The 26,773-nt window shown below is 37.7% G+C and overlaps 1 protein-coding gene across 1 annotated transcript; it reads right to left on the minus strand.

Annotated features, from left to right (window-relative positions):
- On the minus strand, positions 1–26,773 carry map1b (microtubule-associated protein 1B). Its single transcript, XM_038308700.1, has 7 exons — positions 26,380–26,773; positions 23,810–23,911; positions 15,915–15,997; positions 15,035–15,175; positions 6,682–11,815; positions 6,344–6,573; positions 1–2,098 (listed from the first exon to the last, which is right to left on the minus strand). The coding sequence occupies exons 1-7, from the start codon at positions 26,567–26,569 to the stop codon at positions 1,943–1,945; spliced, it is 6,036 nt and encodes a 2,011-aa protein (XP_038164628.1). The 5' UTR covers positions 26,570–26,773; the 3' UTR covers positions 1–1,942.

Below are 26,773 nucleotides of genomic sequence, written 5' to 3' on the forward strand. Positions count from 1 at the left end.
TTCATTAACGACATATTTTATTGTGTCTGTCCTTAAGTTTGTGGTTACTCTTACATAAGATTTACCATAACAGATACAGTATAGGACAGATTGCACACAAACATCTGAAAGCACTAAGGAAACTAATCGCTATAGGTTAAATATGAGTCTGGGGAAAGGGCAGAAAGAATGCCAGAATCACAAGACAAATATACCACGCAGCTGCAGACAAACATTATTAAACTTCTTCGAAGAGAAATACATGGCGAGAGGAAAGGCAGATAGAGAGAGAGAAATAGAGGAAGTGTAGGGAAGAAACTAGAGAAAAGTCAGTTCAGTTTAACAGTAACTACTTGGTGATGTGGTGGTAAGAGGTGCCCTTGTGGGAAAACCAGTCTGTGGTGGTATTATGAATACCTGACGTCATTTAGTAGATATCCACTGATGGATATACTAAGCTTGTAATCAGGACTGTATGTGGTTTCTTAAAAGCTCCTACATATGCTGGCCTGTCAATGCTGATTTGCGGCCAAAGTATTATTAGTTTGATGAGAGTCATGTTTGTTCTTCAAAGTGTCTAATGTTGGTTTTACATACTTTCGTCAAAAAAAAAACACACAAGCCATTCCCTCTCATCTCTGTGTGTTGCCTCTCTTGTGACCGGGATTCTTCTAGAAGTTCATTTCTTGTCATTCTTACCCATTTATTTTTTTACGATGAGCCTTTAGATGTAAAACATGTTGTGTCCTTAATCATGTTTTCTGTGACTAAAATGCCACTGGCGTTCGCTGGAGTTTGTGTAGAGTACATATGTCATTGCAAAACGTGCACAAATCACTGATTGAGTGCTTGTAAAAAAAAAAAAAAAAAAATCAGGCTTTTGTTTTCTTGCAGTAATTCATTGTGATTGTTAAAAGCAAGCCTGAGCAAAAAAAACAAAAAACAAAACAAAAAAAAGGTAAGAAAAAGCTTCAGTACATCATAACTCATGCATGTCTCCCAACCACTCCATTGGCAGCAAAGCTATTTATAATTATATTACAATTTAGAAAACAAGACATTTTAGGATTATGAAAATATCCTGCTTCACCAGCTTTACAATGGGAAAAGGCCGTAGCTTACTGATTACATAAAAACAGTTCTAGAAATAAGATCAGGTTCCCTTTTTAATAAAATGAATTCTGTAAATAAAACAGAGTTTCCAAAATGAAAGGCAGTCCTCCAAAATGTCATACAGACATATGTCCATTACATTATCTTATATAAACTAGAGAGGTTTTTGAAACCTGCTGAAGGATGGAAAAAATTAAATAACTCAGATCTTAACACTAGACTTCATTATGAAATAAACAAAAAATTGTTCAATAAATTATACATCTTAACTAACCTAAAATTTGAAGAAATAAATTATTTTAGTAGCAGCAGTCATAATATGAATGGTTGTCTGTCCCTAGCATCCCAGTTTATTATCATAATTTCTCACCAGAACTGTTTTTGTTTAGTAAATATGTGGTATTTATTAACCCAAGCCTTCAACATTCCTTTAACACTCTAAGGCAGTTGCAGAAACTATGTTTTTTATTCTATTTGATGTAAATAAGAGCTGTTATTCCATAACGCAGCACGAAGGCGCTTCATCTCAACAGTAATGAAAATAACAATAAAGGCTGACCAGGAATATTAGTGGGAAAAAAGCAGCATCACTATAGTAACTGAAACTGACATGGTTGGACATTCAGGGGTGTGCAGCTGGTTTATTTGGTTTCTTACCCTCCGATCTCTCTTTGACCCTTTTTTCAGGGTCAAGCAGAGACATGAAGGCCATAATCACTATCTTTTGGTAACATTGGTTAACTCTCATCTCCTATCTTAATTTCTTTCAGTATTTTTGTGTCAGTTTACGCTTGGTGCTACATTTACTTCTCCAGAAAACTTTCCCTCCTGGTATTTTATTAGAACAAGGCTACAGCTCAATCTTGCAAGCTGGGAAGGATTCATCCTGCATGACCACTGTGCTGCTGCTGGCCAAAACCATGATGTTCAGCTCCTGTTGCTTGTCGTGGGTCTCCTGGTACCATTCCCTCATCACGTCGGTGTCATGGGTTGGAATTAGAGTGACCTAAGAAAAGAAAAGAAAGCTGCTAAATGTGTGTGGATTTCCGAATCTGCTCAAAACACTGATTTGACACAACTTTAAAGGAATAATGAAGGATTTTGCAGTGGGATTGTGTAGAGTAGTTTGAAATGGTCATTGAGTGAAATGCAATAAACATGGCAGAAACCTCAGAGGTGTTTAACTCATTGTTCTTAGATTTTAAACTTGATGACTTTGTAAAGTTCTTTGTATATTTTCAACTATACCACTTTGTACATATACAGACTGAGAATGAATAGCATGAGTAATTCTAAAAGATGTTGCAAACATTTTTCATCAGAAGAAACATTAAAAGAAAATGTGAGCAGCAAAACTCGTTTGGATGCCAGATATAGATTTTAAGAGATTGATAACGTAAAGCACTCTCATTTTAGATAAACATCAGATCAGTAAGTAAAAAGATTAGCTTTTCAATCTAATTGTACGAATAAATGCCTAGCAACTGCCTACCAAACATTGGTTTGGGTTAATCACAGTAATAAATAAAAAGTCTTAAGCTGCGGGAACCATGAGAAACAACAGGCTACGCTTCTAACGATCTTGCAATTGTTCTTTAAAGAATCTAATTGTGGATTCTGACAAAAAAACGAATGTGATAGCAAAAGCTATATTTTGGTTTGGTAGTGGACTTTGTGCATTTTGCTTATACTAAATATTTCCTAGCTGAAACCATAATACTTCAACGCGATTGAATGACCTGATTAGGGTCAGTCTTGAATAGCTAAATCAGGACTTGGAGAAGATGGAGAAGAAGCAGGAGGGGATAAACGAAGTGGACAGTGTTCAGAAGGTTTTAAGGCAGTGCATGTCTGAGTAAGATGGCATTATGGTTTGTTCAGTTTGCTTCTTGGAAATCAAAATCCCCCCTTAAAACAGTGTCTTTTTTATTTTATGGTTGTACCTGGCTGGTCATTTATAAACAAAATAGACAATGATATTCCCCAAGGGAGAAAGTAGAACACTACCGGCTAAGAGACTACAACTTCTCAGCTCCAAGTTTATAAGTAAATTCGTTTTTTTAACCATTATTCTCAAACTGTGACATGGAAATATGCAAAACTATATAGACATCTAAAAAAATAACAAAAAAATAAATCAACCACAGTAACCACATTTCAACCAACATAACTCAGCACTAAGATGACTTTAGGCCACATTTTGCAGAATTAAACAAGTTCACATGAAAATGTCAGCCCATAAACAGTAGCATCAAAGTAGCACCCTAAAGGCCAAATTTAAACAGTTTATCTCTGAACGAATGTTGATTTGAGGCTTAGTTACTCTTCACCATATTAGCGTTATGGAAACAATTTAATGGTGAAAAAAAATAGAACTTTACGTTAACCACACCAGTATGTACTTTAGAGCTGGAAAAAGTAAGGTTATCACATGTAACTATCAAAGTTCACATGTAAGTCTGTTTACTGAATACTAACAAAACTTTCAAATCAAACTCTATATTGCATTTTCCCAAATCACTTTGCGTTGAGCAAACTGCTTTACAGCAATGAACAAAATAACTACAGAACAGTTATGGCTCTCCTCTCTTGGACTTCTATTAGAGTTTCTTTTAGAGTTTTCAGTTATCTATGTCATTCTGTTTTGTTGATCTTTGGTTTCTTTTATATTTTGTGTTATATTTAAACTGTGTTTCATTTTTTGAGTTACTCTCTGTAGCCCTTTTGTCTTCTTGCCCGACCCTTACTTTAAAGGAATAGTACACCCAAAACATGATTAGCCTTCATTTTCTACTCACCTCCATGCTGAACAACACTCTGGAGTACTTTTTTGATATCTCAAATGCATCTGGAGATCTGGGAGGCTTCTTGCTGTCTGCTGACATTCAAATAATGGAGGTCCATGGCGCCCGAGACAGAAAGGTCCATAAAAGTCCACAAAAACGTGTCAATATTCCTCCATACTGCTCGTCCAATGTAATCCAAGTGTCCTGAGTGGGTAGCATCCAGAATTTACTCGAAACGAAGTCATTTAGAATGTTTTTAGAGCATAAACAGTAGTGTATAGGATTTCCTAATAGCGCCCCCATGCGCGCTCGCGATTCTACGGAAGCCGGCAGACCAAACCAGCGCATTCAGCTCGGCAAAGAACTCATGCTCTTCCTCAACACTGAAGTCCTCAGACATTTTTCTTTCGTTGTTTCTTTCTTTGCACAGGTAAACAGCACATTTCTTCTTCTACGCTTGCATTATCGGCAGACCAGACGCTGAATGCGCACTTTCTTCCGGTTTGGTCTGCCGGCTTCCGTAGCGTCGTGAGCGCGCATGGGGGCGCTATTAGGAAATCCTATACACTACTGTTTATGCTCTAAAAACATTCTAAATGACTTCGTTTCGAGTAAATTCTGGATGCTACCCACTCAGGACACTTGGATTACATTGGACGAGCAGTATGGAGGAATATTGACACGTTTTTGTGGACTTTTATGGACCTTTCTGTCTCGGGCGCCATGGACCTCCATTATTTGAATGTCAGCAGACAGCAAGAAGCCTCCCAGATCTCCAGATGCATTTGAGATATCAAAAAAGTACTCCAGGGTGTTGTTCAGCATGGGGGTGAGTAGAAAATGAAGGCTAATCATGTTTTGGGTGTACTATTCCTTTAAGTTACTTCTATCCACACCTGCTCCATATCAGCTGATTAGCCCATTAGTTATTCTGTCCCCCATATATACTCCTCCTCTGCAGTTCTTCCAGTTGCTGGTTTCTCATTGTTACTTGGCTTCTCATGTGTGTTTCCCCCTGGGTTTCGGTTTCCTGTATTTTGTTCTTGGATTTTGTTTCTGTTGCCTTTTTTATTTCATTAAACCTTTAAGAACTCATCTCTGCTGTCCTCAACCAACCTCCACCCAATCCAGACAAACACATTAAGAACATTATCAAGTAAAAAGGTAGAAATACAAATATGTTAAAAACTAAAATATCACATTGATTTCCTAACCAGTTGTCAAACATAGTCTATTTAAAAAGAAAAAAATAATACATTTGGCAAGTTTTGGTATTCCCTCAAAAATCTATTAAAATGTCTCTGAGCATTCTCAACCTTGAGTAACCCTATTCTACATGAGCAAAAGAATGAGTGTAAAATATGAAACGGCAACAATTCAAGGCGATTCTGGTCAGTGGTCGATATTAGATAAGAAAAAGGCTGAAATAATTTTAAAAAATATCATGGATAAATATTTGTGCTAAGTTGTAACCAAAATATTATTTTTTTTAGTAGTTGTGGACATTAGATATTACCAACACAAAAACATTATCGCCTACCTGCTGCTTTAATTCTTTGATGACCCAATATGATGCTAGATTTTATGAACGAGTATTCCTTAAACCAAACACAAATCAGTCCCTTAATATGATAAGCAAAAAAAAAAAGAAAGAAATAATGAGGAGTAAAATGGCAAATGGAGGGAATATATATAAATGTATGGGTAGGACAAGTGTACAATGAAATATGCAGTGGAACTGTTTCTGCATTTATGAATATGTTTTGCTGGAAAATATAGAACTAAACAAATTACATATCAGGTTTATTCTGTGTTGGTTTTACTCATACGGAAAGAAAATTAATTAAACACACAGAGAAAATATGCTATAAAGCTCTGAATCACAGAACATCCTTAATGCTTTGTCATGAGAGGGAATCAAAGTGTAAAAAAAAAAGCTAAAAACTATACATGTAGGATATATTTTGTCTGTTCCCTACCAGAAAATAACTCTAGCCACCGTAAGTTGGTTTGATAAGCTACAGGAAAAGACAGGTTGCCTCTTATTGCGCTGCATTTTTACTGCCTGAAGTTGACAGCATCAAGACCAAAGCTGCATAGCCTGAGGCATATGGCAGCTTGATAAACTCTCACTCCAGCCAGGAGACCTGTAGCAGTTGTCACATCCTCCCTGTTTATTGAACACACTATGCTCCACAGCTACAGTCCATGTTTTTTGTTTTACAGTTTTCTTTTCTGTTTTTTTTTCTCATGTAGATTGTTACCTAAAAATCTTATGATACTGAATAGTCCTTAGTACTTCTCATAAACCACTATTTAAAAATAATCTTGTTAATTAATGGCATTGAAGATATTTAAAAGATCTCTGGTATACCATCATGATCAGCTGAGGTCAATTTACAGTGTTGATACACATAAGTACACCATAAAAGGGTAGAAGAAAAAAAACTCCAAAGAAAACGTACCTGCATGCTGTTTCCCCACTGGGCTTTGCCTTCAAGCAAAGCATCAAGGACAACCCTACTGGGTTCCTGAGCAGTCTGATTGTTGCCACTGACCACATAGTAAGAGGACCGAACACGCTTAAAGAACTCCGTATCCACATTTTTGGCACTGCAGTGATTGGGGATGTAAACCAAATCCATATACATAGGAGGACAGCTGGACAGAGAGGGTACTTTCCCACTTCCGGTACCTGTAGAAGGAAATATTTTTAGAACAATCTCATTTCAACTGTTTTAGATAGTGTATTTTATGCAATGCATTGACTTAAAAGTGAATAATCATTCACAATAACACCCACCCAACGTAGAGCTTTTTACACCTTTGGATGCAGATGTATTGGTTGCATTTTTAACATCTTTTCCTTCTCCAACGCCCTTCTTTGGAGAAGCAGTATTTGAGTCCTTAACCTTTGACAGACCACTCTTCCTTGCTGGTGATGATGTCTTTTTTGAGAGCTTTTTCTTTTTGGGTTTATCTACTCCATCTGTATTAGCATTATGGAGGTTTTCTTCAGCCTTTAGTGCCTCTGGGTCCACCATACAAACATCATGGTTACCTGAAGTAGGAGCAGAGTCCCTGAGTGCCAGAGGAGGAGGATCGGCAAGCCTGTACGTCAGAGTTCTGTCACTTGGCAAAGTTTCCGAGTCATCTTCAGAGTCAATGTTCGCATCTGCTGTGATGGAGGGACACTCTTCTGTCCCTGGTGGCACATCTGAGTCTGTCTGCGAGGGGGCAGATTCACTGATGGAAGTGGGTGGGGTATCCTCACATTGCCTGGCAGAGAGCTTACCTCCTGGAGGTGGAGGTCCACCCCCTGACTTGACCAGAGGCTTTTCCTCTCCCAAGGCACTTTCTTCATTAATAAAGTATTCCATTGGGTTTGGATTGATGAATGATGGAGACAATTCAGTCTTGGGGTGACGATACTCACAAGATTTTACAAGGCAAAGGTCAACATCTGTCTTAGATGGAGGGTGGAAGGTATTTTTTAATGAGTCTGGCTCACCAGAGCCACAAGGAGAATTGAAGTTGTACGGATCAGATGAGAGAGGTAATTCTGATAATGAAGGATCTTCTTGGCTTGTTGAAGATTTCTTTTCAATTGTGGAATCATCCTCACATTTGAATGGATTAGTTTCTGTTTTCAGTGATAAACTATCCCCTTTTGAAATATCAAAAGATATTGATGGGGAAGGTGCATTTGGAGGTGATGGTGACTTGTTACATTTCTGCTCAGAATCTGATTTGGCTTCAGCAAGAGGACTGGTGACATATTTAGCTGAAGAAGCACCTAACACTGGAGAGGGTTCGTTGGAATGAGGAGACAGGGTGACAGATGAGGCCCTAGGGCTGGTTGGAGACTTATCTGTTTGTTCCACAACAGCTTGTGGGTTCTCGGTCATTTGACATGGAGTTGTAACAGAGGACTGAGATGCATCTGAAGGGGTTGCAGAAGTGGCACGAGCTGAATCACCTTCTTCTAAAAGTAATGAGTTTTGAGCACATTTGGAGTCTGTAGATACTTTAATCTCTGTTCCATCTGAGGGGCTGTAGTCTACCTCAGTTGGTCCATTTTCTGTAGCATGAGAACTGCTGCCCAGTGACTGGTGCTCTGGAGATTGCTTGCTGAAATCCAGGGCTAAGGAGTGATCAGGTGACTCCTGGCCAAATTCTATAGACATAGTGGAATGCTCTGGAGATCTTGTGTCCTGTGTCTGCTCCTTGAGTTTGGTCTTGGGTGAGATTTCTGGGGAGATAGACATAGGCCTTGGACTATCCTCTTTAGTTGGTGATCCCTCTGCCTCGTGAAAGGTGGTTGGAGTCTGAACAACTGAAACAGAAAAAGAATCATCAACCTCTGTTGAGTGAGGTGATCCCACCTCGGCATGCAGAGAAGGAGAACCAGTAGTTGGCTCTGGCAATGAACTGGTGGCCAGCGAAGCTGTGGAGGCGGAGGCCAAGTGTGAAAATGTATCTTCTGCAACTACTTCTTCTAGAGGGGTTTCAGACTTGTCTGATGTGGTGCCCTCTGAAATAGACATTTTACTCTCCTCTTTAAAAGTTGTGAGAGGATTGAAATCGGCTTCATGTTTGGTCAGCGGTTCTGAGGACAGGACTGAATTGCTGTCTCCTTGAATTTTCTTATTATCTGAATCGATTGGTGATGACTCATGTGGAGATTCAGGTTCAGGTATTGATGGGCTTTTTGGACAGAAATCTCCCCTCTGGACCAATGAAGGCTGTTCTACTACTGGGGCATTAGGTTCCGGTGTAACTCTATTGTAGGAGTCTTCTTTATCACTTGTAACCTCTACAATTACTGGACCCTCTGACATGGTGGGTAGAGCTTCTACCTTCTCGTCAACTGGTGACTGGTAATAAGGTGTGTGACCAGATGACTGAGGAGAACTAGCCCCTTCCAAAGGTTTATCATCAGGGCTCTTGTAAGAATCAGCAGCTCCTTGGGTGTAACTTGCTAGGGTGGATGATAGTTCTATTGGAGGAGACATCTTTGACGAGTATTCAACTTTATTTAACAACTCTGTTGAGGGAGAACAAACTAGAGGAGATGTTGTGGGATCTGAGCTAACTTTAGCTGAGTCATGGCATTTTCCTAACTCTTGAGCGGGTGCAAATCCTCCAGCCTTTCCAATGGAGGGAACCTCCTCATAGAACTGATCCTCTTTCAGAGGTGAAGGGGGAGATACTGTTGAAGCAGAGTGGTTGTAGGCTAGCCCTTCTGTGATATCACTCTGAGAAAGATGTATCTCTGGCATATCTTGCAGTGGAGAAATGTTGTTTTTATTAAACTCCCCTGATGTTGATTTTGCAAACCTGTCGGCATCCTGTGATATAAATCCTGCCTCGTCATTGTTGGTCTCATCACTAAGAATGTCTCTTGGAGTCAACATCTCATCCATGGGAGTAGGTAAACTCGATATTTCAATAGTAGACTGTGTATAACCAGATGTGACTGTGTACTCCTCTGGTGGTTCGTCTCGGTTTTCCTCATCTGAAGCTGTGAAGCTCTCAAAGCCAGTAGGAGGCATTTCATCCTGGTTGGATGCAGCAGGAGAAATTGGGGAGGACACTTTGGGTGAAGTTGATTCACTGGATTTTTGCTTCTCTATTGTTTCAGGTATTATATGCTCCTCTATTACATTTTGATTTGTGGTATCATCATTATCCTCATGTTGAGCTTTTTGTTCCAGTTTATTATGTTCGGCTTGATCTTGATGTGGAAAGACAGTAAGGTTATTCTGATCTGATTCTTCTTCCTGTGGTTGGTATACCTCCTCTGTCTCTCCCTTCTCTTCATAGTCCCCTCCCTCAGAAGTCTCTTCTGTGACAGTACCCTCATCCTCAAACCTCTCACCTGTGCTGCCAATAAGTTTGCCTTTCAGGGCTTGTTCTTCTGGAGTGCCTCCACTATCTCCTTCTACCTCTGTAGTTGCGATGCCCTCATCTACAGACTCTAATCCTTCCGGTGACTCTTTGGTTTGCATCATTTGTTCATGCAGAGCCACAGGAGAAACTTTGTTCTCATTTTCCTTTACAGTAGCATCATCCTCTACCAACTCTTCAGCTCTGAGCTCCTCAAAGTCTTTTGTGAGGTCTTCTGGCGAGGACATCAGAGATCTTTCTGCCTCTGGATCTTCTACAACGGGGACAGCAGCTACTGCTGGTTTGCTTTCTGACTTTGTTTCTTTTTTTGTCCCTTTTGACTTTGCTTTATCCTTTAACTTGGACGGAGCTCCCAGATCTTTCTTTGAAGAGTCATCCTTTTTCAGTGGCTTTGGTTTGAGAGTCCTTTCCTCAGCAGCATTTGACGTCTTTTTAACATCTTTAGAGAGTCGTTTTGAATCTTTCTTTTGCTCTTTTTCCTCCTTTTTCTCCTTCATTGGAGAATCTCTTCTAATATCCTTTTTCAAAACTTTCTTTGCCTCATCCTTCTTTACCTTTTCTTCCTTTTTAATTTCTTCTTTCCTTGCAACTTCTTTTTTAACTTCTTTTTTCTTTTCTGTTGATGCTTTGGCCTCCTTTTTCACCTTTTCGGCTTTGGATTTTGTATCAGACTTTTTTTCTACCGTTTCCTTTTGGTCAGTCTGATCTGCGTTTGCTTTCTGTTCTTTCTCCTGTGCCTGTGCCTTTCCTTTTTCCTTTTTTTGGGGGACTTTCTCTTTTTTCTCTGCCTTTTGAATTTTCTCAGGAGTTGATTCTGATTCTGCCTTTGCCTTTTCTGGTGTTTCTTCCTTTGAAATCTTTCTGACTACTTTGCTTGGTGATGGCTTAGGGGTAGATTTTAGTCTCTCCTTACTGTCTGTTCTGTGTTTCATCTTTGCTTGCTTAAGTGTTGGTGTTGATGGAGTACTAGAAGGCAACGTTTTTTGAGTGACAACTGCCTGTTTCAAGAACTCTAAATGCTTTAGTTTCTCTAAGCCTTCAAATATGTGGTCCTGGGTGGCATTTCCAGGAAAGAGAACCCGCACAATCTTATCTGAGGGATTTGCGGGGTGCCACACAATAAGTGAAGAGATGGAAGTCAAGTACGAAAGAGGGAATTCAGACTCTTTTCCATTTGGAAGCAGAATGGAGGTAGTGTCATTCTCACTTCCTGTCCACTGCTTCATAAAGTGCTGCATCTCCTTGCTGTTTTTCGAAGGATTGAGCACATACATTTCAAGCCTTCCAACACCCATTTTCTGAAAAAGTGTAATTGGTTCTATAGTGTTTCCTACAGGCTTTTGTAAAGTCTCAATCCTTAAATTTAGCTTGTTTAGGAACATCTGGGTTAACGCTGCCTCCTCAACATTCCTGCGCACTTTGTAATCAGGTTCAGGGTTTTCCAGGTTATCAGGGAAATTTACAAACACAACACCAATGTCTGGAGAAATCATGTTCTTCACCCAGTCACTGTTAGCTGTTGAACCCTGTGATTGCTCCTCCTCAAGCTCTGCAATCTTCCTCTGCAGCATGCTGTTGATGCCTGGTAAATTGTCTTCCCCAATGTGAGTCAAGAGGATAGAGTCAACCCGATCTAGATGTCTAACCAACTTCCAAAAGCATGACTTCCTGTCAGAGCCACCGTTTATGAGCATGTTAAAGCCATTTACAGCAAAGAGAGCAGAGTCACCTCGACCACCAGGGAAAATATAACAGCATGGCTTAGAAAGTTTGAGGAATCCACCAGAGGTTGGAGGCTCCAACATGTCAAAAGGAGATGGGATCTCAACTGATTCTGATAAATACTCTGTGAATTCTGAGAGACCCTCCATTTCAGGAAGGATGAGAGTAGAGTTTAGTTTCATGTTAATAAAGTCCTGTAGATTGTGTTTGTCCAAGTTGGAGTTTTTCCAATCTCCTTGTTCGGGACAGGAGAGTGTAAGGTTGGCTTTGTTTGTTGGAGGAATAGTGCTGAGTAATTCACCAATCTGTGTATGACAAAAAATAAAGAGAATTGTATTGTGTAAGAATTAATTCCACTTTCAAAAAAAATTTTGTCTCATTGATTATAAGATGTTATTATTTTTAATATTATATGAAACACTGCTTATTTTTTTTTTCATTTACAAGTTTATTTAGACCAAAAATATGTCTGATCCCCTGACTCCAATCTCTAGATTTATTATAATTTTAACCCTTTAAAGAGCACTCAGTAAAATATATTCAAATTGCAAAACCATGTGAATTGAATGCATGGAAGACCTTATTACTTTTGTAACATTAAAAATAAATTAAAAAAAATTTGGCACCTGGAAAAAATCAAGGTCATTGTAATAACCATAAACAGCCACTTGCACTAACATGGTGAAAAAAAAAAGGAAAAAAACCCAGGATGCTTCTATAAGATATTTGTGAAAACAACTGACAGAAAGAAACAAAGAAACATTTTTTGTTACCACATAAACCTCTGAACATTAATGTTGATACATGAACTTCACTTGTTTTACTTTTTAACTCAGCTTATTAACTTGTAAATTATTTTTTTTTTACTTTTTACGTAGTTTTTAACACTTGCTTTTTTTCTACTTAACTTATTAACTTTTTAACTAAAGGAAATACTTATAGCGATCTTGCAATAGGTAGCTCATCACACCCACACTAGGCTACATTAGATTACTGGTTATATTCTATGAAGCGGTTATAGTCAGCTCTAGGATGAAGGTGGACCACGCAAACTACATTTAACCTCAGGAATTTGCAATGTTTGCAAAGTGGTGATATCCTAGATACCAAAAATAGGAACTTGGACTATAAAGGGTTAATGCCGTTGTTAGTAGAATAAAACACACCTGATGTGTTAAAAATATAATCTTTAGCTGTCTTGTTCACTCTTTTGTTTATTTAACCCAATGTGTCACACATTAGGGTCTGCTGTGGAAATTATTACAGTCACAGCAAATTCCACATGGTTTAAAACTATGTAACACTCAATATAATTGTTATTGTTTATGGTAATAATTAATCAACATCAATGGATTTAACTGAAATATCATTCTTTTAATGAATTTATCTTTTGCATACATTAGAGAAGTTATGCTCCATTTACTGCTCCACTATGTCTGGGTAGCAATTTCAAAATAAACACGATGAATACAGTGGTTTTTAAAAAATGCTAGAAGGTTTTAAATGTGGTGGTTGAAAGGTTTAGAAGTATTTTAGGCCAGGTTAGAGTCAATAGCTTCTCTGTGGTTTGCAACACAAACATAACATCTGATGATGTTATGTTTGTGTTGCAAACATAACATTTGAGGGCTCCGTTTGTAATCAGGAGAGATTACAAACGGAGCCCTCAGAAAATCCATAGCCTCTGAGCTTTTGTAAGTATGTTCCGAAAGGTGTTTCGGGTTATCTGACTATTTTCTTTTAACCTGATAATGTTTGAAGAAATTTTTAGATTTCCATAAGGATAGTTAATACTGTGCCTGGATATATTAGGTTAATACAGTTTCCTCAGTTTTAGTCTCCTTATATTTGATAGGCAGTTAATAATAATCCATCCATCCATCTTCTTCCACGTATCCACGGTCGGGTCACAAGGGTAGCAGCTTCAGTAGGGAGGCCCAGACGTCCCTCTCCCAGCCACTTGGGCCACCTCCTCCGGGAGAATCCCAAGGAGTTCCCAGACCAGCTGAGAAACATAGTCCCTCCAGCGTGTCCTGGGTCTCCCTAAGGGTCCCCTCCCAGTGGGATATGCTTGGAACACCTCACTAAGGAGGCGTCCAGGAGGCATCCTAACCACCTCAACTGGCTCCTCTCAACATGGAGGAGCAGCAGCTCTACTCAGAGTCCTCCCAGGATGACTGAGCTCCTCACCCTATCTCTAAGGGAGAGCCCAGACACACTATGGAGAAAACATATTTCAGCCACTTGTATCCTGGATCTCATTTTGTCATTCATGACCCAAAGCTCATGACCATAGATGAGGGTAGGAATGTAGATCGACCGGTAAATTCGAGAGCTTTGCCTTTTGGTTCAGCTCTCTCTTCACCACAAGGGACCAATAAGGGCGGGTTATACTCCTGCAGCAGTGTGTCGCAGAGAGCTTTTCGCAGATATTTTTATTTTATGCCCAATTTTGAAGTGTGGTCTGCGCTATGTTATTGTACGCCATATTGCAAGAGGGACAATCATGACCTAGCTGTGGGTGTTGATACGGCCAAGGCTGTGAGGAAGTGGAAAAAACGTAAGAGGCAAGTTTGTGCAACAATGGAGGGACATGAGGGCGAAAAAGAGCGGGGCCATCCAGGTGGAAAAATGGTCCCAGCTTTCTAGCGCACCTCGCTCTTCTAGCTGGTCCATCTTCACAAGTCGTTTTCCACAATGGAGGACATACAAAGAAAACAAGCCAGTAAGGTACTGTACCAAACAGGAAATATGCATAGTGTAGAGCGGATGTAGATTTGAGCAATCACAGGACTTCTGTCTGCAACACTGTCTGCGGTCACTACAATTTTGGAGAGGTGCACCAGAGTGTCTGCGGAAGTTGGGGGGGGCGTATCTGCAATCACTGCGACGACCTGGTTTCTGAGTATAAACCAGCCTGTACAGTGCCGTCTTCACAGTAAACAGCGCAAAAATTTGACGGTCCATCTTCCCCTCATTTGTGAACAAGACCCTAACATACTTAAACTCTTCCACTAGGGGCAGTACATCCTCCCCAGAAGGCCCTCTTTTCTTTTCCGGCTCTAGACCATGGTCTCAGATTTGGAGGCATTGATCCTCGTCATGATGATTAATAATAAGTAATAAGTTAATAATAATGTCTTCTGTTATTAAATGCATCACCAATGTCTTAATTATAATAATTTGTTATCACGCAGAGGCTGGCTTTCATATTTGTTTTGCAATTTAAAGATCAGGTTTGTTTACATGTTTGACGTGTTACATTTGTTACAAAACATTTTTATATAAAACATTAAATTATAAATTGGTTATAAGAGGCTTCCAATCCTTTAATATGGGTGACAAGAAAGTGCACCTTTGGGCGTGTTGTGTGATGCAAAGTCAGAATAAGGTCTTTATCAGGTCTGGATTATCAGACCTTTTTGCGATGATTAAAGGGCTCTCTACACATCGCAAATAATAAAGCCTTTAAAACAGTTCATTCACTAAATCATATTGACACATTTTGTTGCATTCTTCCTCACCTCCTGATCAGTGAATATCTCCATAAAATTGCAAAAGGAGAAAGATCCCGACTGAAGAATCAGCTCCCCTGTTTTTTCTGAGCACTGCCCAGAGAGGACCAGAAGCTTGTTTCTGGCTGTGTCGGAGACCATTAAACGGACCTGCATATTAAAGAGAGAAAGAATATCACCAGTTATGCTGATATATGTTGAAATAAAATGAAAAAGAAGATGTTACTGTTGGAGAAAGACAGGAAGTGGAACATCAAAGCATAACAGATAGGGGTAAAGTGATACCAAGCTTTATTGTTGCAGCGATCAGCTTAGCAGTGTGGTTTATCTTGTGTACCACCAGTTATGTCCCTCTCAAAACCATTAGCTAATTAGCTGACATGCTATCTCACTGCCCACTCATCTATCCTCTGTATCTGCTTCCCCCTTTCCCCTCCCTGCTGTTTTTTTTTATTCCACCTCAGCAGCATCAGCCATTCTGGGCGACTAGCCCAGTCAATCTTGCAGTGCTGTGACATATCGTTAATGAACCTTAGGCAGCAGACATAGATGAGGCTCTGGAGGCGCCAGTTAGAGCAATGACACAAAGCAAACTCTTGTTTGACCTCTAATCCAGAATAAACTGCTAAGAACCAAAACCACAAGCTGTACTTGCTATTCAAATGGTAATTACATTTTTCCAGGTCTATAGATTTAATTCCTCCCATCTTTGCTATACCAGCCACCATTAAGTGAAGCAATCGTCCTTGTCAGGCTGCAAATCGTCTGCAAAGGTCTTAATGGATAAAACAACAGGAAGTCAAGCTATTGATTCTTGTCGAAGAAAATGACAACAGAGAAAGCTGCAAGGAAATAAGACATTTCCAACAGCAGATGTGGCTCATTTTACCTCAGTGCTGACGGCTTCATCCGAAGGGTTAATGAGCACAACCGTCTCCAAGATGTTACTTTTGTGGTGAAGAATTCGTTGCCCTGAATAGAAGCAAATGAGAAAACTTAGTTTAAATTTTTTTTACTTCATCTGCAGGGATGTAGAAAAGTATTTGTTCCATAACAAATGTATTCTGTTTTTATTTTTCTGTCCCACTGGAATATTTCAGGTCATGAATCATTTATTTTTCAAAAAAGATATCCTGAATAAATTGATTAATTCATTAAATTTTCAATCCAACCTGACCCTATGTGAAACACTTATTTTTCCTTAAATCTAGTGGCTAGGTTTGCCACCCTTGAAGGCAGCAATTCCTGTCAAGTGTTTGGAATATCCATCTTTCACTGTTGATGAAGTTTGTCTGCAATATTGCGGGATTGCTGAAATAACCTCCCTGTTTAAAGTCAATTTCTGAAGGTTTTAATTAATAAAGGTAATTTTTAATTGTTCTGAGGTGGACTATTGACAAATAGTTCAAAGTTTAAAATGACGGTTAGTCAGTTATGATTTTTTTTGCTGAAGAGCAGAATGCATGGTTTTATCCACAGACGCTTGTTTATCTTTGGAAAGCAGCTGTTTCAGCTTTGGCCTTTTTGACAACTTTTTCTTTCACATTGCCCAATCAAAAACGTGATCCCAAACTGGAACAAATTAGTCCTACGGTGCTCTAGATGTTGCTCTGGTTTCTTGTTTGGCCTCCTGAATGGATCACTGATGTGCTCTTGGGGTACTTTTGGCAGGCCTTCTATTTCTGGGAAGGTTCACTATTACTGCTCCCTCTTTTCTTAATGAGTAGACACTGGTTCACTATGATCCTGTTGAGTCCATCAGAAATTGCCGTGCGAGGTGGATAGATGTCAATAACCTTGTTTCTAATATGTTCTTTAATTTCATCAGATTAGTGCACACTGTGTTGCTAGCTGAAATCCGCCAGCCTAATTCATGTTCCCTGACTAGCTTATTTTAATTGATTGACTTTACAGGTCAGGCAGGTTAGCTCTCATGTTGTTCTCTACTTATTAACATCTATATACCTTTAAGAACATATCGAATTTTTTTTTTTAAACAATGCTATTCTTTTTTTTTCATGATTATATTTTCAATTCCATGCTAGGCTGGACATTTTTCAATGCAGCATTCATTTTGGGCATTTCCAGAGCTGCCTATCTGTCTAACTTGTCCAAAATAGGACAAGTTACTGCAAGTACATGAAGCCATAAAGAAAGAAAAAATAAAATGTTTAACTGCTTGTATTCTGCCAGCGTCGATTTTTTTGGAGCACTTTTAACAACTTAGTTGTATCGTAATGAAAAATAGGAAAGTCACGCTGAATTGCCTTATTCTTATGAGGAGCGGCACTCAAACAAATTTATCATCTGATTCATCAACCGTGGATGATCTGACAGCAGCAATATGCTTGTGTAAATGTTAAGAGCCTCTGGAGCGTAAAGCTCTTTATCAACAAGATGGATGAGATCTCTGAAGGAGGAGGACGGAAAACACATTCCTTAATACAAGTTTATTTCTAAAACTGCTTCAGGACTAAATTTCTATGATATCCCACTTTGTTATATATATATATATATATATATATATATATATATATATATATATATATATATATATATATATATATATATATAATGCTTAAATGAATCTTTGAATTAAAGATTAGAAATCTCATTCTTTCCAGATTTAAATTGAAAGAAGACCATAAAATCCTATTATTGCATTACAGTACATATAAAATACAAGGCAAATAAACTTATTATTTCTGTAACAGATCTAGATTTGCACACTCTTTAATTTTTCAATCCCTCTTTCCTCTGTAGTTGAAAAAAAAAATAAATATCAGAAAAGAGAAACATTTAGAAAACATTTTAATACTCTTTTAGACAATGAAAATGAAGAAGAAAACATTTTGATCAGAAATATGAAGACTATTTTGTTACTTTCCACCTTAAAGGATCGTCTACAAAATGCTTCTTTTTACAAGTCAGATCTGTCTCTCTGGACAACTAATGCACTAAGTGATAGCCTTTCAATCATATCCAGTTCTTGGTGATTGATTATGATAATGACTCTGTGTGCTGATTGGGGGATCAGTGGGGTTGGAAACAGTTCCTAATGAACACATCTGCTTTTATTGAATCAGCCGGACACTCTTTTTGCATTTGAACTCCCTGATCAAAAAAATCCCAACAAAGCATCTAGATGCAAACAATGGATTTAACTAAGATATAACAACGCCTTTAATAAGATGCAAGGAAGAAATTCTGTTATCTTTACATTTCATTTTTACCATTCTAACTGAACAAATACAGGAAATAGTTAAATATCTGAAAGGGAAAATACAAAATGAATTTTTAGGCAATACATTTAATGATTTCATTTGCTAATAAGGTATTTTAGAAAATCTGGATGCCTGTTGTGTGACAGCAACGTCTGCAATATTCAAATTTTTTTTTATTCTCGCTGTACTTCAACATTAAAGGCATATGTGTTGGTGATCGATAATTCATTTATAAAGCGTCACATTTCTCATGAGCTCTCATTGTTAGTTCCACACCAACAATTGACATCAAACATGAAGCACAGAAGCACATTAAGAACTCAACACAGCAACCATCGTCTAAGTTTTTCTCAGTGACCTAATCAAAAATGACAGATCCTGCCAGGACGATTATTTTATTCCTGCATTACATTTGATCTCTACTTTTGATCCATATAAAAACACCCAGAGAGACTCTTAATTGCAGTAAAGGTAATGAGACATGCAGTGCTGAGCAGTGTCCTTCCAGCTGAATAGAAAATGCAAAACCAGCACAGTGTTCCTGCTCAGACTGAACCGGACGCTACCATCGATCAGGATGGCAGCTTACCTAAAATAAAGCAGGAGCAGGAATAATTTAATATCTGCTTCTTCTTTGCTTTCCTAAAATATCAGATTACAATAGATTAAAAGAGAACCAACACATCTAACACAGCCAGCTCATGGAGCATATGGCAAGTTGGTTGTTATGGTTGTTTTAAAGAGGGTTGACCTAATGATCAATCAATTTACTGCACCACTTATTTGAGGCCTATCAAGTGGGTCTAGTTTCGAACAGATTTACAGATAAACTGGGGAGCAGTGGGGTGAATAAGGGTGGGTGAATAATAAAAAAAATATTTTTTTTAAGTAGGCGAGTATTCATATTTGACACTTTTTTCAAATAAATATTATACATTACCATCAAAAGTGCTTTTTTAAAAAAAATAAATCAGAAAGTCAAGCATCCTTAATCGAGTTGAGGTATAGAAACAATTCCGAGGCTTCATGATTTTCTTCACTTAAAGCAAAACTAATGAGAAATCTAAAGCTAAGGCATCGGATATCCAGCAAGAATAGACAGAGGAGCCCCTGTGAAGTGTAAGTGCTTCACACTAGCATTGTTGTGGATTCTCCATCCTGCGTTTGCTTCTCTCTATGCTGTTCCCTGACAAGTAAAAGTATGAAATGATTAAGGATTATGTAAAAACTGAAGTATATTAAGATTTTGGACTATTTTTTCTTCATAAGCATGGATTGTTCTCCTCCAAATGGCTAAGCAAGGGATTCAGTGTTTGCTAACAGACTTTTGGTTGGTATTTTGGGGTAAACCTACTTTTCTGGCATTCAGATTGATGAGAAGCTGCTTCTCTAAAAGGTTAAAATTGATTAAACTAATTTATTATAAAGTAATTATTTTCTTATGGATTATACAGCATCCCCCCACACACAACGCCACTCTAAATGCATAAAGTGTAAGCATTTTTTTTTTTTTTTTTGATGGTTTTACTCATTGGCACTCTTAAGAATTTACTAAAACAAAGGTGCCTGCTTGGTGTTTATCAGAATTTTAAAGAACTTCAATCTGGTAATCCATAGCAATATATTTGCTTATAGCTTCTAGACAGGATGAGGACCCAAGTTTATTTTGCTAAAACAGTAAAAGCCAACAAAGCAAAATCTCTAGGGCTGAAACAATTAATATATGTTGTATGAAACAATTAATATATATATAAAATAATAATAACAATAATAATAAAATTAATCGATTATTGAAACAATTGTCAACTAATTTAGTAATCGATTAATCATTATTGTGTTAACTAGAATACAGAGACTCTAACACATGCATTTAGCTGACAGAGCAACCCACTTAGAGCAGCATTTATATCTACATTGTAAAAGAAATATGTAAACAGTTTGCATTGAAATTAAGAAATAATGTTTTTATCTGTCAATATGCTCTATCCAGAACTCCTCAAGTGGAAAAGTTTTGGTTTAATTTCGAAAAAATCTTCTTTACGGAACCTTCGTCCATTAGATAATCTACAGATTAATCGATTTGCAAAATATTCATTAGTTGCAGCCTTAGTAATCCCCAAAACTCACTGTTAGAGGATTGCAGTACAGGTCTGCATTTTGCAGACACTAAGTCTCCATAACAAAGATTACATACTATTTATATGGCAAGGCTCTGTTTAGGGAGCGCACCAGGAACACAGACTTTCTGTCCAATGATCAGACATGGAGTTTGCGAAGATCTACCTCAAATATGAGCTCCAATGTTAGTTTAACGTTCCACTAACATTGAAACTTGAACTAGGAAGTAAGACTGGCATAATTTCTGAGAGGATAAAACAGATGCTAATATTGCAACTATTACAAAAATACTATTGACAATAACTGTTTTATGCTATTTTGTCCACAAAGTTTAAAACAGATAAAGCACAAAATATTGACTAATGTTGATGCAAATGGTAGCCATCTTGAATCCAGAATTTAGATGTGATATCATGAGCTCTTCAAATCATAATTCTTATTTTTTAAGGAAAATCTAAGTTTCAAACTCGGAGTTTGGAGATTTTGAATTTTGACCACAAATGGAACGCAGTGAAATCACCCCTTGCCCGTTTTACGGTATGGTGGAGGATATATGATGCCGTGGGCCTGTTGCTATCCAAAGGTGCTAGAAACCTGTTACACACTCAACAAAGACTTTGAATTGTTATTGAAAAAGATTATTTTACCCTACTTGTATTTACACATCAAAAGAAGCTCAGCTGCCAAACTCATGAAATGTCCCATTTTCAAAACTATCTGTTACATAACAAAGCCGTGAGAATTCCCAAGAGATGGCTGAAAGAATACTTTGATGTGATTTTGCTGTGGCAGCTGTGGGAGATATAATATTCCACTTCTCATAGAATATGTTGCATTGTTAAGAGTATTGAAATATCATGATGCTTGAAATTATTATTTGGTGTTCAGAGGAGAAAACTAAACCCAAATCAACAAAAAAAATCTGCCTTTTCCCACAACATTCCCAGACGGCAGACCTGAATCCTAAAGAACACCTTTTATGTTGAGCTGAAGAGAGTTTAAAAGTTTATCCTGAGAAAATTAACAATGTTGTGCTATTTGCTTCAGAATAACAAGCTATGGGATGAGACTCAGTGCTGAAGTTTCTGCAGCAAGGATACCAATAATTATCCCACCAGATTTTATACATTTATGTATTTCTTTTTTTCCTCCACTGAATATATCTATATTTATAAAAGGTTTTTCAGTTGGAGATAGCATAGTAGCAGGGAAAGATAAAATATTTCTAAGGCTTTGCACCAATCTTTACCAGGGTTGTGAATATTTATCAAGGGTGGGGTTAATACATACTTTTTTATTATCTGTGTTCTTGTTACCATTAAATAGGAAGAGAACCAAATAGAATATGGTTGTATAGTGGCAAACATCTCCCTGTTCATTTTAGAAAATTGAGTAGTTTTTAATTATATATATATATATATATATATATATATATATATATATATATATATATATATATATATATATATATATATATATATATATATATATATATATATATATATACTTTTTTTTTTGTGTGTGACAAAAACAAAAAACAAAATCCTGCTGAAACAAAACTGGAATTATAGAAAAGTGTCTATAATTCCAGTTTTTTGTTTTTTTTTAATTCATTTTGAGAAAAGATTTAGGCAGAATTTCTGCAACAAACAAGACTAGAAATAATATGAATTCGACGTTTGCTGTTAAAGATTAATTTTCAAGTCTTGGTTTCTTTATCAGATCTTAATCTCCTTTAGTTTTCATCATTTCTGCTCATCTTTGGCATTTTATGCCTTTTCTGTCCCCTCCCCCTACTCCCTTTCATGCCTCTCCTCTTTCTTTCCCAGCCTCCGACTCCCTTATCTCCCATCATGCTCCCTGTTCCCCTCCCTCCTTCAAGTTGGTGGACAGACCCTCGCCACTGGGGATCCTACGCTGCTAATTACTCCCAAATCAACTTGTGCATCCAGGCAACAGCACAACGGAGGAAGAATGGAGAGTTAGAAATGGAGGATGGAGAAAACTGAAGCACCACTTCATTTTGTTTTAGATTGATTTCTGCATCAGTATAACCTTTTTTAAGAAAAAAAAAAGGATCCTACCCTTTGATTTTATAAATCTGTTTGCTGGATGAATCTACTATGCATCCAAACGTGTGAAATCCTGCTGATCATTTCCAGTGTGAGGCAGAGCCAGTCAGGGACTTCAACTGCTGCTCAGGGTCAAGGCCATGATACGCAGAGACAATAGGTACAATGGATCTTTGTTTTTGAAGTGTCTATTTTTCTTTTTACTCTGCAAAGGCTTGAAATGTTAAAAAAAAAAAAAAAAGGGGTATATTGAGAGGGCATATCTGAGCACAGGTAATTTGAACCCAAACTGTAACAAATATAATCTGTTTAATGTGCTGAAGGTTGCCTAGCTCCAGTAATGAGAAAGCTACGTGGAATATGGCGTTACTGAATCTTAATCAACATATATGATTATAATAATACAGTCAGTTTAAAGCTCTTTGAGGCTATATTTTTACCGTAAGTGTTGTCCTTAAATCTCTGCATTCAAACAAAGCATATCTGGACCACACCCTTTTTTCAAATAGATCCCAGTTAGATATAAAATACAAGCCAACAACAGCGATCAGTGAGTAATTATTTTGCTTTCTAGGCCATTTTTGAAGACAGAAAAACAAAATGCACTTAATAGGTTTGCATATACTGGAAAATATTTCCCATAAGTTATTGTGGTCAGAATGAGCTGTGCTTGTGTCAGCGAATACAAAAATAGATGGAAAGTAAATGATGGGATGTGATTTACTGAGGAGGCGGTTTAAATTAAAGAGAAGCATCTCAGCTGTACCTTGCTTTCTATCTACCTGAACAGCTTGCTAATGCAGCATCATTCAGTGACGGGCGGGGCTCACCAATCTCTTACATTCTTCTTATAGAAAAAGGATAGAACTGCAATCTGTGCATAATATTTTCTCACTCATCTGAGGTTTTAATAAAAGCTACAAAGGCTGTATAGAATAAGAATGGTTGCATTTTAATTGCTTTTTTTTACTTTGTAAAATCTTTTTATAGACAGTTTGTTTTACATTAAATTATTTAAAAATGTGAATAATTCCATGTTAAACATTTTTTCCTATAAATCAAGTATTAATAAATAAAGAATAAATTATTGCTCCAAGGATTGTCCTGAAAGAGACCACACCTTGCTTAATTAAAAAAAAAAATCAAAATCATTCCCCACATCTTAGGATTTCTAGTAATCCAGTTGGACAACTGGACCCAAACCCTGCCAGTAAAATGCTGCCAAGAGAACCAGCAGCTCCCCTCACAATAGGGAATGATGGGATCCTTTCTTTTTTTTCTTTTCTTTTTAATCTGTCTCCCATATGTGCAGGAAATAAATCAGCATGTGTGAAATTATCAGTGCATACTCCCTTATACTTCCAATTTACCTTTGACATCAGCAGAAAAACGAGCCGAGTGTCTGGAGACAAACAGCTTGAGCTCCTGGTCCAGGTTGCAGTCAATGAGGTTGGTGTCCCATGATCGGATCCCTGCAACAGAAACATACCGTACAGCAAAGGTTCTTTGATATAACAGTCATTTAGTTAAGGCATCCTGTACAGCCTCTCCACCCACCCACACACACTACTACTGATCATCTGCTTCTGGTTCATTGGAAAACTTGGAGTCAACATGTCTAGACTTGCAACAAATTTGGCATGAGCAAAGGGATCCATAATAGGAAATATCTATAGTGCTTTTTGTGTTCTGCCCTGGGCAAATGGCAACGATGGCCTCCGTTCTGCTGACTCATAGTATCACCTCTTCTAAAGTATAAAATTATACAGGGCAATTATTTTTTCTTCTTCAAGCATATTAGTTTACAAAATGAAAGGTAATCTAACAAAGTATATTTTATTTAACAAATGAAAATTTTTTAATTTGAATAAGGAATTTATTGTATGTGCAGAAGTCTTTATGTTTTTATTAAAAAAAGAATCTAGTCAATGTTAGGATCTGTAATTAGATTTGTGGCAAAGAAAGTCTTTTGTTGAAGAAACAATTTAAGCTTGGATCCAGCTTTTGCAAATTCAACAAAAGCTAAGGCATATATTACTAAACCTAAAAGCAAATTTGGCACCTTAACCCTTAAAACACAGGTTGCCAAAGAATAATAGGCAATAGCTGTGGATTTCTGAAATTCATCAAGTCACATTTATGGAAACAAGTTAGTTTTTAGCTTTTAAGATTAAGGACAAAACGTAAAATTAAATTATCCTTTATTTGACCTTTTTTTGCTTGATATTTTTATTTGACAGTTTTATTTCCTAATTTTTGCTTGGTTTTTCAGTGAATTTGAATAGATCCTATTCAGTTTCAGCACCCTATTATGAAACCGATTGGATTAAAAAAACCTTTAGGAAATTAAAAGGGAAATTTGTTTGAGGAATGAAGGCTTGTCCACCCACATTAAAACAATAAAATTATTAAAAGTAGTTTGTGTGTAATTGATATTCCTAAAATGGTAAACTTTATACAAATATTCTCATTCCATGCAAGCTTTTCCCGTGTATCCACAGCTACTGTAAGACCCTCTATCCAATTGCAGTAACTCCCCCAGAGTTAAGATGCTCAGCTTCTAAGCAACTTTTAATAAACCATTAATGCTGCAACTAAAATTAGAAAATCAACTTAAATTCTTCCTCCCATATACAGACCTTTACACAAGTAAGAGAGTTGCTAATTTATATTATCTTAATATAATGATTCGTAATACATTCAACATACAAATACAATGTAAAGCAAAGAAAATGCAGCTCAAAATTAAACAATTTGCTTTAATTTGTAACAACTAATTTAGGCTTTCAGCTTAGAAGCTTAAAGAATTAAGTTGAATGATTCAATTACTTGAAGTGATTCATTAAAGTTCGAGCTACATTTTCTTTTTAGAGTGTAGGATATTCAGTTAAACTCAAATCCAATAGTTTAGATGGATCTTTCCTTCCAAAATAAAATATTTAAGGAATCTAAAGAAAGTTAGACAATTAACGTACCAAATAGAATGAACGATTAAAACATTGATAAATATATAAGTAAAGTTTAATTTGATCAGGAATTCATTTTTATAGTAAACACAATCCAATTTGACTTTAATTAACCCTACAAGGCCAATTATAAGCTTACAGTGCCAAGATTTATATAACTAAAAAATATAGGCCTATATATTTTTGGGCTGCCACTAAAACATAATAAATTGAATATACACTCCTTAAAAGCAAATGTGTCCTTTTAAGAAGCTGTGTCATATGTTAGAAGAGCTTATTCCTCTCTAACACAACACAGAGAATGTAGTCTGAGAGGCAGGCCTCGGAAGCAACTGTATAATAATAATAATAAAACACCCCGCCCAACTCATTCCAAGGTTGGGTCCTCATCGCTTTCCGTAGGGACCGCAGTGCGGATTGGGCCACGCCCACAAGCCGGTGTAGGGATGAGAGTGCTGGATGCGGGATGAAGAGGATGATGATGGAAACATGATCCCGCATGATGGACGGAAAGGTCTGATTGATTTACAAGGAAATCAGCTCAGTCTGAGGAGACAAAGACACAAAGCGAACCCCAACCCCCCCTGCTGTCTCCTCCAGCAGTGGAGTATTGAACAAAAGAAGCACCTAAATAATGCCTGAATAAGGGGATATGACCGCAGCCGCTCTGGACTTGTAGACATGGGATGCGTTAATGACGCAGTGTCCAGATTTGGTGCTGAATCATTATGCAGCTGTCTTCATGTCTGCATGACAACAGACAGGCCAAACTGCTCAGATCATAAGAAGTGGGGAGAAGATATAATATAAAATATATATATATATATATATTAAAAAATAACCCCCCAATAGAAATAGACGAGAGTATTTTCTAAGTGTTGAGTCAACGCGTAATTTGCGCCGTGTGCGTAAAGTGCTGCAAATCGAACAGGTGAAAAAAAAAAAGTGAAGTCATGAGCTGAGCTTCACCTCACCTTTCTCTATGTCCGCAATGGCACATTTCAGGTGCTCTTCTGATATGATCTCCCCGATCACCACCAGCAGGTAGAATTTGCTGTCGTTGAAATGCTGCGATGGGCTGGAGGACGTGGGAGAAGCTCCAGCAATGTTGCTCTGGGCGCCCAAACTCTCCATTTCTGCAGGTTCTAGCAGCGTGGCCATCATCTCCTGTCTGTTTTCTACACTTATCTGAGCTTATCCTATGGATCTAACCAGCAGCCTGCCCCCTCCCCCCCCTCTTTTGTATTCGCCTACTCCCCGAAAAGTGCCGGACTGGTGTCCAGACCTGCGAATGGAGCGCAGATAGGAGTGGCTCTAGCTCTTTATACCGGCAGACATTGTGTCATGCTCAGTAACCGGGGAGAAGAG

The sequence above is a fragment of the Cyprinodon tularosa genome, unplaced genomic scaffold (assembly GCF_016077235.1).
Source record: "Cyprinodon tularosa strain WSP-4 unplaced genomic scaffold, ASM1607723v1 ctg643, whole genome shotgun sequence".
Lineage (NCBI taxonomy): Eukaryota > Metazoa > Chordata > Actinopteri > Cyprinodontiformes > Cyprinodontidae > Cyprinodon > Cyprinodon tularosa.